General features: G+C 33.0%; 1 protein-coding gene across 1 annotated transcript in view; it reads right to left on the reverse strand.

The window, feature by feature from the left end:
- Positions 1–235: 235 nt before the first annotated feature.
- LOC130217845 (probable phospholipid-transporting ATPase IIA) overlaps positions 236–17,183 on the reverse strand; it is a 102,054-nt gene continuing 85,106 nt past the window's right edge. The window contains exons 25-28 of the mRNA XM_056450059.1: positions 16,293–16,401; positions 16,149–16,206; positions 10,770–10,973; positions 236–642 (exon numbers count right to left, since the gene is read on the reverse strand). Coding sequence (XP_056306034.1) covers positions 506–642; positions 10,770–10,973; positions 16,149–16,206; positions 16,293–16,401 — 508 coding nt within the window. The 3' untranslated portion in view covers positions 236–505. The remainder of the gene's footprint in view (positions 643–10,769; positions 10,974–16,148; positions 16,207–16,292; positions 16,402–17,183) is intronic.

Here is a 17,183-nt window from a genome sequence, read left to right on the forward strand (position 1 = left end):
AAAAAGTGAAAAATAAACAAACAAGCTTTAAATAAAGTCACACAGCAGAAATAAACTTCCTCGTTGTCTCCTGGATGACTCTCAAAAAATAACCAAAAAAAGGTAAATAAATGAAAACTTTTAATCAAGCCACACAACAGAACAACTTCTCTGTTGTCTCCTGGATGACTATCAAAAAAAAAAAACTTTAAATCGAGACACACAACAGAAAAACCTCCCCTGTTGTCTCCTGTCCGTCTCTTAAAGTTAGCCAGTGTGTTTAGTCTTCCTCGGGGTCTATGATTCACCCAAACTCAAACTCACTTCAGAAATGGCATGATTCATAGCTAACAGTGTCTGGCCTCCAACACAAAAGCGTCCAGTCTTCAAGCTAACGTTCACCTGCTCATTTCAGAAGAAAAAAAAACTGCCTGGCTTACCAAATAAACTGACCTGTTACTTTAGTATGGTGGAGAACGGAGGCCTGGAGCTCCAGCAGTTTTGGGTTTTTTGTTTTGTGAAGGGTTTAAGAGGTCAGTTTGGAGTAACTGGGAGGAGAAAAGCGTCTGCGCAGGTATTTAAGGATGTAGAGCGGCAAACAGCTGATCAGAGTGATGGCCGTCACCTTCCAGATGAAAGATAACGTGGCGATGAAGTAGACATCTGTCAGAGACACACAAGAACAGACTGTAAGTGCAACTGTAACTTAAAAGCATCGTAACCTTAAGTTCCTGTGAAGTGCTTTGAAATGTGCATTTTTATTCCAAATTTGATCGTAATCTCAACCAAAGCATAAAGAGAGGGTGAGCCATATGGTAGCTCCTTCCCTTTTAAAAAACAGCCAAAAGTGTTTGGTTTTTACCACAGCTCTGCAGGTGAGAATGGTTGAGCTCAAGCACATCAAATTAAATGCCAATGAGAAGAAGGGGGCGGGGCATGGCAGATACTAGAGAACATTTGATTGGTCAAGAAACTGAAGTATGGAGTGATGTGAAAAAAAATCTTTGGGTGTTTATATCAGTTTTATGTCTTCTAAATGCGAGTTTTTGTCACTGTTTTGGAGCTTGTAACACTATAACACTGCTTATAGCCATCCTTGAAACTGACATACTGATTGTTATATCTAAAAACTTTATTTTAATTTCACAGGACCTTTAAAAGCAACACCTATATAGGCCTATTTTGCAACACCCCTGGAGTTAAACACTTGAGATTTACCTTTTTTTTAATTTAATTAGCCGATCTCCAGATCTCAGCTGAGCTTTTAGTTTAGCTTAGCATAGATCATTGAAACGTATTAGACCATTAGCATCTCCCTCAAAAAATAAGCTACACTTACCTATAAAGCTTTAAATAATCTAGCTCCTGTTTATCTAACCAACCTTTTGTCTCGCTACAATCCAACTCGCTCTTTAAGATCGCAAAACTCAGAGCTTCTGGTAGTACCTAAAATAGCAAAGTCAAGTAAAGGGGGTCGAGCCTTCTCATTTATGGCTCCTAAACTCTGGAATAACCTTCCTGATAATGTCTGAGGCTCAGACACACTCTCGCAGTTCAAAACTAGATTAAAGACTTATCTTTTTAGTAAAGCATACACTCAAGGCATCACATAACGGTATGATACATGAATGTGCTCCACACAGGTTTTTACATCTCGTTTATATACACTATGAACAGCAGCTACACTAATTATTCTCTTGATTCTCTATTTCCACCTGGGGATATTCATCCCAAGGCCCCCAGAGACTATGCAGCAGCACTGATGCGATCCAAGACCAGCGACGAGATCATCCCAAGGTTTCCATAATCCTGGACCAGGCCGTATCCCGAGGAGCTGCTGTGGTGGTCATGGAGGAAGTGGAGAACATAAGACTGATTCCTGTGACGCTCCAGGGACAAACAAGTCTCGCGGACGTCCAGCTTCTCTAGCCTCAGGCACCTAGACTGCAGCTCTGCACAAGACGTTTGGTCATAGGAGAAATGGTCGTGCCCAACTGACCCTCGCTTCTCTCTAGGTTTTTTAATTCTTCACTTTGGCCAATTGGTGAGGTTTTTCCTCGCCGCTGTTGCCTCTGGCTTGCATGGTTCGGGACCTATAGAGCTGCACATCGATGGATTTGCTCTTCAGTGTTTGGATTCTCAGTAGTGATTATTAAACCACAGTGAACTAACTAAACTGAACTGAACTTAAACACTGAAAACTGGACTGACACAGTTTCAATTTATTATAATCTTGTGAAGCAGAAGTAAAGGTGAAGGCTTTTACAGAGTTACCTTAGCAAAGCCTACAGCGAATGAAGTTTAAGGACTACAAAAAAATACATCCAGGTTAATGCTGTCATAAACCCTTCAGGTTACACTCACTGCAGTGCGCAGTGAAGGGGCATGGCCAGAGGCGCTGTAATGTTATGACAGAGAAAGCTGAATTGCCGTCCAAAAGCTGCTATTTCCAGAGAGCTTCTTCTGTTTCTGTATTTAGGTTTCCAAAGGACACGACACAAAGAGAGAAGTGCTTACAGCTTAATTTAATTATGTTCCAGAGAATTATAATAAATATATAGCTCTAGCATTTGACAAAGGAGAACGTTCAGAATCTCTCCCAGTTCAGTGCTGGATTCAGCTAAAAACTCCTGAATAAAGGAGCAACTCCAACCATATAAGACGAAGCTGTGGATTGTGAGCCACAACCTGTAAGTGTTTGTATTTGTTAAAATAACTATTGCATGCACAGTGCAGTGTTAATGCTATGTTGCATCAAGGACGTAAACAAGGATGTAAACAATGGGAAATGCTGTTTGGCACCGTTAACAATTTAGCTACAAATTCATATTTATCCATCAAACTGCTGTAAACACACACAATCTTCAGCAACGCTGCAGTGTCTCTCTATGCGGCTCATATATCTCAAATAACAATCTCACAAATGATATGTGAACGTTTCATATTACTTACACATGCTAATTCCGAATATAAATGAAAGACAAGCTTTTCAAAACAAGGCGTGAGATTCTGCTGTGTCCTTTTCATTTTCTGTCTGATTCAGGCTCAAACTGATTCAGCTACGACTGACAGTATTTACACAACAGAGGTGCTAGTAGGGGCGTGACACTTCCTGGTGACATGGAGCCAATCCGCAAATCACAGCACATTATGTTAGTTGACCAATCAGAGCCTCTTGAGGGCGAGCCTCAAGAAGCAACTAGGAAATATGACAGTCGTTTTCATGTTAGCAGAGTAACTGTATATAATCAAAGTAAGATATATGAAAAAATATTTTACAAATGAAGCATGAGCACACATTGCTTTGCACACCACAAACATAACCAAGCCTTAAAAATACAGTCTGGCCTACCCCTTTAATTTAATTTTAATTTAATTTACAATTTAGAAAAAGTTCTCTAACTAAATACACAGCTCTGAACATTGTTTTAGATAAGAAAAACACTCCAAAGTTGTTTCTTCTGATTTGCCAATAACATGTTTTGAGTAAAATGTTCATTTATTTGCAGAAAATGACATGCATCAATTTAAAACAGTTTATGTTTTTGGAACCTTAAATAGAGAAAGGAAATTTTTACACTGTGTCTGATAATATTTTTTCTTCTAGACAAAGTCTTATTTGTTTTATTTCGGCTAGAATAAAAGCAGTTTTACATTTTTAAAAAAACATTTTAAGGACAAAATTATTAGCCCCTTTAAGCTATTTTTTTTTCTCGATAGTCTACAGAACAAACCATCAGTACACGATATCTTGCCTAGTTACCCTAACCTGTCTAGTTAACCTAATTAACCTAGTTAAGCCTTTAAATGCTACTTCAAGCTGTATAAAAGTGTCTTGAAAAATATCTAGTAAAAATATTATGTACTGTCATCATCAACTAAATCAGTTATTAGAAATGAGATATTAGAACTATTATGTTTAGAAATGTGTTGAAAAAATCTTCTCTCCGATAAACAGAACTTGGGCAAAAAAAATAAATAAACAGGGGACTAATAATTCAGGGGGGCTAATAATTCTGACTTCAACTGTATATATTTTACATATATTTGGTCTGAAACAGAAACTAAAAGGGTCTTGAAAACTTGAATTGATACATTTATTATTATTATTATTATTATTATTATTATTATCATCGTCAACGCTGAAATCAGTTAATTTTATATGCTTAATATTTTCTTTAAAATGTTTTCAAGACTATATGTACTGTAAAAGACAATATTATAAGCCCTCCATTAAAAATGTAATTGGTTTGATGAATATTTCCCAAGTGATGTTTAATACAGCAAGAACATTTTTCACAGTATGTCCCATAATATTTTTCTTCAGTGTAAACTCTTATTTTCATTTAGTTTACCTAGAAACCTAGTTTACTTAGATATGCATTTAAATCATCTAAAAATGTCAATTTTTTCATGCTCCAGTTTGTTATTTCATATATAAATAAGCGCACTCCTAGTTTAAGCAGCACCACCACAGCCAGATCAAAACTTCTCCAGCCATCCAATCCCAGTACAACCCGATTCCTTACAATTTTTTCCCTGACTCTACAGTCTTTTTTAATTAAACCAAATACAGATTTCACCCACAGGTTGCATTTAAATCTGCGTCAGACTAGCGTGAGCAGACAAAACAATCAATAAAACTTCAAAATCTGTGATGGTTCAGATCCAAAACACTGGTCTGCTTCCTGAGTCATGCGCAAAACTCTTTCCCATCAAGCCATTTTCTTCTATTCCTGTTCACGTAACTTCAAATCCCCGCTGTACACGCCGTTGGCTCATCATCAAACCTTTATTCCCAGAAATGTATGGAACGACACCAAAAAGAGTCACTTGAGAAAGGCTTTAAACCACAGTCGGGTCAGCAGAAGGAGAGGCTAGACGTCAGTGTGTGATTGCTGGAAACTGACCACACTGTGTTTTAGGTGGTCTGGTGCCACACACTGATGGATTTGGGGGCGCAGCGGTGAACCAATGCCTCATCTGCACTACTCAAAAGACACTTGTTCATGTGCTGTGAACGTGAGCCTGGGATGGACACAAGTCATCTGCGCCATTGTGGATCCATCATCCTCTGTGCCAGGATTCAGGTCCAACGGTGGATTCCTTTAAATGACGTTGGTGGGCAAGAATGAATGAGGCTGAAGGTCTTACTAATGGGACCAAAGCTGGTTTTGGTATGAGAATTTAGTAAATTTAGGTCTCTTTTGAACAGTACTATAAAGTTTTGTATTAGACACATTGCACAAAAGATTTTTGGTCTTGTTTCTAGAGGAAATATGTAACAATTCTTAAATCAAAAAGCATTTTCTAGTCAAGCATAACATTTTTAAGTCTTGTTTTAAGAACTAATACGTCAAAATTAAGTGAGTTTTCCCTCAAAACAAGAAAAATTATCTGCTTTCAACAATAACCTTGTTTTAATAACCCCATTGGCAGGGCGACGCAGTGGCGCAGTAGGTAGTACTGTCGCCTCACAGCAAGAAGGTTGCTGGTTCGAGCCTCGGCTGGGTCGGTTGCGTTTCTGTGTGGAGTTTGCATGTTCTCCCTGCGTTCGCGTGGGTTTCCTCCGGGTGCTCCGGTTTCCCCCACAGTCCAAAGACATGCGGTACAGGTGAATTGGGTAGGCGAAATTGTCCGTAGTGTATGAGTGTGAGTGAGTGTGTATGGATGTTTCCCAGAGATGGGTTGTGGCTGGAAGGGGATCCGCTGCGTAAAACATATGCTGGATAAGTTGGCGGTTCATTCTGCTGTGGCGACCCCGGATTAATAAAGGGACTGAGCCGAAAAAGAAAATGAATGAATGAATGAACCCTATTGGCGGATTATTTTGCTTGTTTTAAGGAAAAACTCACTTAATTTTCACATATTATTTCAAGACAATTTTTTTATTTGCCTAGAAAATGCTTCTTGCTTTAAGACTGTTTAGATATTTGGACTAGAAACAATTGTTTGCAGTTTTTTTGCTACTTCATTATGTTAGCTATATACAGTACTCAGCATATATGAGTACACCCCCCAAAATCTCTCATTTAATTTAATATTGTCTTAAGGAAGCTTTACAATATTTTATTTGTGCATATACATTAGATTAGTCAGTACTGAAGCCAAATCTGGAGCTAATTTAACAAAATGATTTACAATACTAAAAAACAGTAGCCCAAACTTATATGTTAGGGAAAAATATTAAATAAAATTTCAAAAATAGCAAAAATCAAGAGAAACAAAGAAATTAATAAACTTGTTTAAATGTTGTAGTATGTATTTTTAATTGCAATATTTTGCATGAATTTAAATGAACTATCTTTTCATTTCCCTAGATGTTCTGTGACTAAAATATTATTTTAATAAATACATCTGTCTAATAAATCTGTTTTGTTTAAATGCAACTATATATATTACCCATATTCATCGAGAAATGGAGAAAAATATTCATTTTCAAAATGGGGTGTACTCATATATGCTGAGCACTGTATGTATAGGTTTAAAAATTGCTTTTATGTCCAGTGTTCTGTTCATATTTACTGTATGTTTATTTAGGCAGCACTGTGGCCCTAAGACACACAACATTTCATTCCACTGTATGTCCAGATATATGTAGTGGATATATGTAGTAGACAATAAAGAAAAAAAATAAGAATAAAGAAAAAAAAAAGGTTATTATAAGTGTGAGTTTTTTAAACAATTAAATTATATATTTTATTTCTAATACTACTATTATTTTTAATTGCATTAAAAAATTTCTGGAAATAATAAAAACAAATAAATTCCGATATTTATAATTTTGAAAAGAGGTGATTCTAGGACTGATGAGTTTTTAAAGTGTATATTAAAATAACAAAAATAATAATAATTAAATAAATAATTCAAAAATTATAATAATACTATTACAGTATTATTTTCACTAGTTTCACTGTACTGGCTGTGTGCACTTAGATATGCATGGCCTAATCTTTGAGACAAGCATAAAATACTGGCAGGATCAACCTGGTAGCCCCTGCCCCGGGTTATTTGCGTGGTGGGTAGGGCCCGAGAGTGTGTCGGGGGGTATGTAAATGTTTCTTAAAGTTTCTTTAGATAAAGGTGTCACTGAATGATTACGTGTAAATGTAACTGATGGATTCACTCCTTTTTATTAGAAACAGTGCATGTGTTAATTATTACATTAGTTCAGTGTAGTTAACTATTTTCAATGCAAAGTAGCTAAGCTCTGTTCATTTGTCATTATATGACTTCATACGTAAATTTGCATATTATATTGATGTCATCACATCATACTTGTTTGTGTTATATGGGTTTAATAAAGTGGTATTTATATGTGGACTACATGTTTAATCATTTAATTAAAGGGATAGTTCACCCAAAGATGAACATTTAGTCATTATTTACTCAACATCTTACGAGTCTAGTTTTTCTGTTGAACACAAAAGAAGACATTTTGAAAAATGTTCAAGACCTGTAACCATTGATTTCCACAATAGGAAAAACAACTATGGAAGTCAATGGCTACAGATTTCCAGCATTCTTTAAAATATATTTTGTGTTCAACAAAAAAAAAAGAAACTCAAACCGGTTTGCGACAGGTGAAGGGTGAGTAATAAATAGCAGTTTGTAATTATGGGTGAAGTTTTCCTTTACACAAGGCTCTCATACATAATAAACGAACTCAGACATTACTAAATATCTGTAATCATAAGTAATATACGCTAAATATAACATCATTTGGCAAAACTGTCTCCAGTTTTTGCTAGCAAATGTGACAAAAAAGCCACTATAAATAAGCATTATCTCTTTTTCAAAATAAGCATTAGCTCTTTTCCAAATGTCTTTATATGACTTCACGCATAAATTTGCATATTAAACTGATGTCATCACATCATATTTGTATGCAGTTTGTTTTATATGGCTTTAATAAAGTGGTATTTATAATTGCCCTATGTGTAATATAAACAGTGCGTATGTCAGTTTAATTAAAGGGATAGTCCACCCAGAGACTAACATTTTCACACTATTTATTCAACCTCAAATGGCTTTACGAGTCTCCTTTTTCTGTTGAACACAAAAGAAGACATTTTGAAAAATGTTCAAAACCTTTAACCTTTATTTCCACAGTAGAAAAAACTAATATGGAAGTCAATGGCTACAGGTTTCCAGCATTCAAAATATCTTCTTTTGTGTTCAAACAGAAAAAAAGAAACTCAAACCGGTTTGTGACAAGTGAAGAGCGAGTTAAAGATGGCCATTTTCAATTTTGCGTGAACTATCCCTTCAAAGAATGCACTCATACATAATAAACAATCTCAGACAAGTTCAAAAACAAGTATATATTACTAAATCTCTGTTATTGTGAGTAAGATACGCTAAAAATAATATAATTTGGCAAAACTGCCTCTAGTTTTTGCTAGCAAATATGACAAAAAGCTAGTGCCACTACAAATAAGCATTAGATTTTTCCAGGGAACCAACAATTTTCTGAGCTATTGTCAAATGTGCAATTTAAAAATAACAATTAAGTTAATCCACGAATGCTTCTCCTCATAAGAAAGTTTCTCTGATAAACACAGAGACCTTGCGCTGCAGGAAATGAGAGCAGGAGTGTGGTATTTCCCTCTCACTGATGCACACACAGCACTGACTCAATCACAATCACAGCCGCGCTCTCTCCGAGGACAACAGAAATGTGGACACATTCTTCACCTGCACACTGTTGAAATCCTGACGTCAAAATCGCTCAATAACAAGAGGATTTAATGGAGATCAGAGGATATAAAAGCCTTGACCAGAGAGCACAGGTGAAGTGTGTACCACTAAAACGCATATTCAGCACATCATTTTATTGTTTATAGATTTCCTTCTTATTTAAATGTCCTTTCTGTCCTTTGTGTCGATATGTACAGTTGAAGTCAGAATTATTAGCCTCTTTGTATTTTTTTGTTTAATGGAAAGATTTGCACATTTCTGTATAAATATACATTTCTATATAAATATATATATATATATATATATATATATATATATATATATATATATATATAGAAATGTATATATATATATATATAAATAAATACATATATATATATATATATATATACATATATATATATATATATATACATACATATATATATATATATACACATATATATATATATACACACATATATATATATACACACATATATATATATACACACATATGTATGTATATATATAAATAAATAAATAAATAAATATATATATAAATATATATACATATATAAATAAATAAATAAATAAATAAATAAATATATATGTATATATATATATATATATATATATATATATATATATATATATATATATATATATATATATATATATATATATAAAATAGCTTTAATAAGTAATGTCTAATAACTGATTTCTTTTATCTTTGCCATGATGACAAAACATAATATTTTCAAGATACCAGTATTCAGCTTATGGCCCGTTTCCTCTGAGTGGTACGGTATGGTACGGTTCGGTATGCTTTTATAGCCGTATCCACTGTTGAAAGGCGTATCGAATTGTACCGTACCACTTTTTTGGCACTTTTTCGAAAGGGTACCAAAACACGAGAAAGGGTCCCAAAAGGCGGAGCTAGACGCGCAGCTAAACGCTATTGGTTTACAGAGATACGTCATTCGCTTACGCAACAAGCCAGAATGAAAACAAAAAACCTGCCATGTTTAAAATACACAGCCGAGAGGTTACAGCAGAATTACATATACATATAATAACAAGCCATGGTCGACCCGGGCTCAAACAAACATTGTCATTGTCTTGAGGAACAGCCACAAAGCCAAAAAAAAAGAGCAGATTTAATACTTTTACTTTTTTTTAATTTAGTACTTGGTTGAGCCTTTCTAGCATGAATTAGCATGAATCTAGCGTGAATTAACATGTTTGCATGATTCTAGTATGAATTAGCATATTGCTATCATGATTTTAGCATGAATCAACATGTTTCTAGCATGAATTAGCATGTGCTAGCATGACTAGTATGTCACTAGCATGTTGCTAGAATATATCTGGCAAGATTAGCATGTCAGTAGCATGTTAGAATTATTAGCATGTGTTAGAACAGCTATTCACAATCTATGGGACAGTTGCTAGGGTGTTGTAAGTGGTTGTTAGGGAATAGCAAGTAAGTTTAAAAGTCATCAGTGATTGGCTGATGGCTAGACTGAGTTAAATGAGGTCATTCTTACATCTGTAGGACAGTCTGATGCAGAGTTATTAGCTCACAAAGTTTGATCCAATTTTAAGTCAATGGGACTTTTCTGATTTTTCAGAACTGTCATATCAGTTGGAAAAGATATAGCAACTCAAGTCAGACCAGTCTGAAGGTCTGACGGAAGTTTGAAGGATATAGCTTGAAGGGTTTAGGAGGAGATACAGTTAAAATTAGTCACAGAAGATGAAGGAAGAAGAAAGAAGAAGAAGCTGAGGTTTAAGTGAGATATCAGTATGGTGGGTTTCTCAAGCAACCATAATTAGGCAGGTTAGGGTAATTAGGCAAATCATTGTATAAAGATGGGGCAAATAATATTGACCTTAAAATGGCTTAAAAACTGCTTTTATTCTAGCTGAAATAAAACAAATAAGACTTTCTCTAGAATAAAAAATATTATAGGAAATACTTTGAAAGATTTCTTGCTCTGTTAAACATCATTTGGGAAATATTTGAAAAAGAAAAAAGTAATTTGGACTTCAACTGTAAGTGAAGATGATGTTTGTTAATGATTTTGGATGTCTGGTTGGATACTGACCGATGAACTCGTGCAAGAAGACGAGCGAGGCGATGTAGCAGGCCAGACTGAGGAGTTCGGCTACAATCATGAGCCAGTGCCAGGTCTGGATGGTCAGCGCCACCATCAGCAGCTCCGTCAGGATCAGAGAGGTGAAGGAGATGGCCACGATGTGCACAAACTCAGACTCAAAGAGCAGCAGAGCCCCGTACATGATAATGCTGCCTGTGGAGAAAAAGCGCAACACAAACACACACACATTAACACCATCATCTGTGAACACACTGGAGAGGTTTAAAAAGAGGATTTACCCTTAAATATCCTAAAATTAGAACAAAAACTAACTATGCTAAAAAAGCTGAAATCTCTCAATATATATATATATATATATATATATATATATATATATATATATATATATATATATATATATATATATATATATATATTTATATATATATATACACACACAGTTGAAGTCAAAATTACTAGCCACCCCTGAATTATTTAGAAAAAAGAAAAAATCAAAAGGGGGCTAATAATTCTGACCAATTCTGTGCGTGTGTGTGTGCCTATATATATATATATATATATATATATATATATATATATATATATATATATATATATATATATATATATATATATATATATATATATATATATATATATATATATAGTCATTAATTTAATAACAAGTCAAAAAGGAATTCATAAAGTGTAAAATTATCAAACATAGGACCAAGCGAATAGTTTTATTTGACACAATAAAATATGTTATACATTATACTTTCATTATGATGTAATATATTTTTATTAAATGAATAACTGAATATCACTTTACATTGTATTCTAACATTTTTGACCATGTATTGTTCAAATTACAATAAAATGTTCCTCTGGTTTAATTTCACTACAGGTTAAGGGTTACAATTACAGTAAAGGACAGACAAGTCCATTCTTTCAAGTTAAATGAAGCACATTATTGTAATCATTTTTAGCTGCAAATATATGACAGAGGTCAAGATAAAAAGAAAACGTTTGTCTCGGCAGTGAGGCTTCGTTTTATTAGAGCATTACAAATTCCCGAGACTGTACTATCAAAGATCTCAGGAAAAGGAAGAACACTCGCATGAATTTAGCTTTTTCTGAGCACTTCCTGTCTTCAAGTGTTATTGTGAACTCTGAGCTCAAAGGCAAACACCAGCGGGACTGAAAAACTGCGAATGATATACAGTTGAAGTCAGAATTATTACCCCTCCTGAATTATTAGCCCTCTGTATTTCTTGTTCCCCAATTTCTGTTTAACAGAAAGAAGATTTTTTTCAACACATTTCTAAACATAATAGTTCTAACAACTCATTTCTAATAACTGATTTATTTTATCTTTGCCATGATGACAGTAAATAATATTTGACTAGACATTTTTCAAGATACTAGTATTCAGCTTAAAGTGTCGTAAAAAAGCCTTAACTAGGTTAATTAGGTTAAAGTTAGGGTTAAAGTTATTGTATAACAACGGTTTGTTCTGTAGACCGGTGTTTCCCAACCCTGCTCCTGGAGGCACACCAACAGTACATGTTTTGTAGGTCTCCCTTTATCGGACCAATTAACTTCAGGTGTTGGAGAGATGATTTAGGTGTGTTTGATTAGTGAGAGGTTGAAAATGTGTACTGTTGGTGTGCCTTCAGGAACAGGGTTGGGAAACACTGCTGTAGACTATCAAAAACACAAATTACTTTTGGGGGCTAATAATATTGACCTAAAATGGTTTTCTTATAAAAATTAAAAACTGCTTTTATTCTAGCCGAAATAAAACAAATAAGACTTTCTCCAGAAGAAAAAATATTATAGGAAATACTGTGAAAAATTCCTTGCTCTGTTAAACAACATTTGGGAAATATTTGAAAAAGAAAAAGAATTAACAGGAGGGCGAATAATTTTGACTTTAACTGTATACACTTCAACTGTTTCAACTTGCATTTAAAGAGAACATATCAAGAACAATCAGGCTTTCTCCATTTTAAGTGATATAATTATTTACCCGTTGCATCTGGCAACACAGAAAACGTGAAAAAAGCACACCCCAGATTTTTTTGTTTGTTCTGATTTACAGTGTCTGCAGAAATAATACCCCAAATTTTTCTTTAAAACCCTTGTGTGCTGTTCAGATTTACTGCCCTTTTATTATGTTTGGGATAAAAACATCCACTAACATAACCTGCTGTAAAAATGTATAACATAAATACTTTTTCTTTGCATCCAAATCAAGCTTTCACTTTTTTCTTTTATAACACTTCATCAAGTTGCGTCAGATTTGTCATTTTAATCTTGACTTTACTGATGTTAGGGTTAGAGTTACTGATGTTTTAAATATATTTTTTTAAATCTTTGCAAAGTGAAGTGTGTATTTAATTAAATAATACATAATTTTAATATTTAAACAAGGGCGGCTTGGTGGCTCAGTGGTTAGCACTGTGGCATCACAGCAAGAAGGTTGTTAGTTCGAGTCCTGGCTGGGCAAGTTGGCATTTCTGTGTGAAGTTTGCATGCTCTGCCCGTGTTGGCATGGGTTTCCTCCGGGTGCTCCTGTTTCCCCACAGTCCAAAGACTGGCGCTATAGGTAAATTGGGTAAGCAAAATTGCCCGTGGTGTATGAATGAATGTGTGTGAATGAGAGTGTATGGGTGTTTCCCTGTACTGGGTTGCACCTGGAAGAGCATCCGCTGTGTAAAACATATGCCAGAAAAGTTGGCGGTTCATTCCACTGTGGTGACCCCTGGTAAATAAGGGACTAAGCCGAAGGACAATGAATGAATGAATTAATAAATATTTAAACATGTTTAATTGTTTTTGGAATTTTTAAGTTCCAACATGTCCAAAATACTATTTATTTTTTGTTGTACGATATATTGCACCAAAATATATTGCAATAAACTATATTTTTGTCATTTTAAGACCATTTTAACCCACTCACTATATAATCTCAGAATGACAATATAATATCATCACAATGCAAGTGCACTCTTCCAAAGAACACAGCATATTTTATTCTTAAGAATATTTCATTTAATTATAGTTATTTTAACAATTTAATGCTTAGGCATTGAAATCAGAATGTGAAAACACATATCCTAAACTATTAAATAATAATAAATATTAACATAAAAGTGCAAGGTAAAAAGTAAATAAGGCTGTGATATCTGCTACCAGATCTATTTTCAGATGTCAGACACCTACATGAAAATATACTATAGTAATTTATAGTAAATACTACAGTATTGGTTTAACCATACTGACACTGACAGCTTCAATAGAGATAGAGATGTTGGACATTCAGCTTAAATGTTGCTAGAATTGTTTATGTATGGCTGATATATATATTGCATCACCAAAAATGATTGAGGTCATTTCCATGTGTTGTGCGATAAGTCGATATATTGATTATTGACACAGGCCTAATTCAAGCACAACTCTAAACATGCTATTATTAAACCGAACCTAAAGACCAGAATAACCAGCCTTTGAGTGAAAACAGAGATGAATGATGAGGGATAGAGGATGTCTCCTCTGAAAATGAGCTCTGAAAGAAGTGAGGAAATACCCAGAGCTGTCAAAAACAAACAGAATCTCCTGCGATGATGAAGATTTAGACACAAAGACAGCGGGCGTGGGCTCAAACTGCACTCGTAGAAAACCTTGACTATTGTTGACATGCAGACACAAATAAACTATTGAGTGCAGGCGAGTGAAAACACGCGTGTGGGTTTAGTTTGGATGGATGAAACAGTGTTGTATACATAGTGCTGCTGTTTTCTTTAAGTGAGACACTACTGTTTCTCATGCACCCGTCCAATGTAGTTTTTTGTTTTTTCTCAGTTTAGTGGAAAGACAGCATCCAAAAATATGCTTTATATAGCATCTCTTTATTAAGTTTAACAAGGTATTACAATATATCAAAACCCCAATACCCAAACCTTACCCCAGACAGCTTTAGGGAATTAATAAAAATGTAATAATAATTATTAAACACTTCACAACTTCAGACTTCCAAAGCCTCTTAAATATCTAAATTTTTCACAAAATGTCTAAAAAACATGCACCTCCCAGATAAAATATGCTTTATTTTTTAATTTTATAGCACTTTATCGAGTTGTATCTGCAGAATTACAAATACTAGTCATTTGTACAAATATTTTTAAAGGTTGTTTTCTCAAAAACTGATTATTCTGCTGTACGGAGTCATAAATGTCCCCTTTAGCAGTTCTACAGAGTTGCATTCACATCTGTATTCTTAAGGTTTTTACAGTGGCATTTGTTCTAATTTAAACCTAATTCCTAATATAACTTAATTATCTGCAGTATTTTAAAACAAAATTGAAAAATGTTTTAGCTTAAAATGTTCAGGCTGTTTGTTTGCAGTCTTTTCTGAATTATGTGGTGAGAAAAATGTAAAAGAAAAAAAGAAAGAAAAAGACTGAAACAAGAATTTTATTTTTAACTTTACCCAAATGTTCAGACGTTTTCCATTTAAAAACAAAAAATTAATGCAAATTAATGAACATTTAATAGCCCATTTAAACATATTTCAAATTTGTTTGAATAAGTAAGTTCCTACATAACTTGATTATATGCAGCATTTTATCCTAGTGAATATAATTAAATATACTTAGTGATATTTATTTATTATATTATTTATTATATTATATCTATTTCATTATTTTAAATTATATTATATTTAATATATACATTTAATTCAATAATACTTCATTTGAATATTTAAACATTTAGTTAAATAATAAGAATATTTAACATTTTAGAAAACCTGTAATGTACAATTTTTAATCCATAAACTGTTGAAGGTGATAAATGTATTTACCCTATTCACCTGCAGCGTTTTGCATTGGCAAGCCCCTGAATGGACACTATAAACATGGTTTTTCACAGTATTTCCTACAATATTTTTTCTTCTGGAAAAAGTCTTATTTGTTTTATTTCGGCTAGAATAAAAACAGTTTTTATTTTAAAAAAGTAAATAAATTTACTGTCAATATTATTAGCCCCCTTATGCAATATTTATTTATTGTCTACAGAACAAACCATCGTTATACACTGAATTGCCTAATTACCCTAACTTGCCTAATTGACCTAGTTAAGCCTTTAAATGTCACTTTAAGCTGAATACTAGTATCTGGAAAAATATCTAGTCAAATATTATTTACTGTCATCATGGCAAAGATAAAATAAATCAGTTATTAGAAATGAGTTATTAAAACTATTATGTTTAGAAATGTGTTGAAAAAAATCTCTCCGTTAAACATAAATTGGGGAAAATATAAATAGGGGGGCTAATAATTCAGGAGGGCTAATAACTGTATAAGAAACAGATTGTTTGCTTACCTTGGTAGATACTGATCAAGACCCATATTAAGAACGTTTTGAAGGAGAGCGGTCGTCCCTGAAAGCAATTACAATTGTTATTATGCTCAATAAAATTACTAAATGGTTGTAGGTGATTGATTTGAGATTGAGGGTCACAAATACCTTTAAAAGATCCTTGTAAAGTTCAGGATATAACATGGCCACCTCTGATTTAACATCTTTGTCCAAAACCAGAGAGAAAACAGGGAACATGGTGTAGATCGTGGAGTACCTGTACATCAGCATGGACAAAAAGTACAAAGTGCAATTTTTAGTGCAACTTATAATAATGTTTAAATGTACGATTTTAAAATCCATAATATAAAGTAATGCATCATATTTATAAAAATACATAATAAAAACAAAGTAAAAATATTATTATAACTTAATATTATGTCAAGTAAACAATTTCTAAAATAGATAGTATAAAGTAATGCATCATATTTAAAAAAAATACATAATAAAAATAAAGTAAAAATGTTATTGCAACTTATAATAATGTTTAAAATACATAATGTAATACTGAAAAAGTACAATGAAAATGTAATATGTATAATAAAAGGCTGATGCAATTTAAATGAAAATAAATCACAAAATATTAAAAAATATATTTTTTCTATTGATATTTGAAAATGTATTTTTATTTAATTATTTTCAGCATCATCGCTGTAGAATTAAGTGTGATGTGATCGTTGAGAAATATGGTATTAGTTAATAATAATAATAATAATAAATTATTAATAATAATTTTTTGATATTATTTTTTTAATTATTATTGTATTATTATTATTATTATTATTATTATTATTATATAAATTATTGATTATTATTGTCTGTTTTAACATATATGTATTAAATGTCTATGTAGTTATTATCTTTTTTTTTTTTTTTTTTCTTTTTTTATTTTAGCTCCTACATAATTATTATAGTTAAACTAATTGTAAATGAGACATATTTTTTGAGGTATTGTTTACTTTAAGTAACAAAAAGCACTGACAAAAGTACTACAAACAA

Source organism: Danio aesculapii, chromosome 23 (genome assembly GCF_903798145.1).
Source record: "Danio aesculapii chromosome 23, fDanAes4.1, whole genome shotgun sequence".
NCBI lineage: Eukaryota > Metazoa > Chordata > Actinopteri > Cypriniformes > Danionidae > Danio > Danio aesculapii.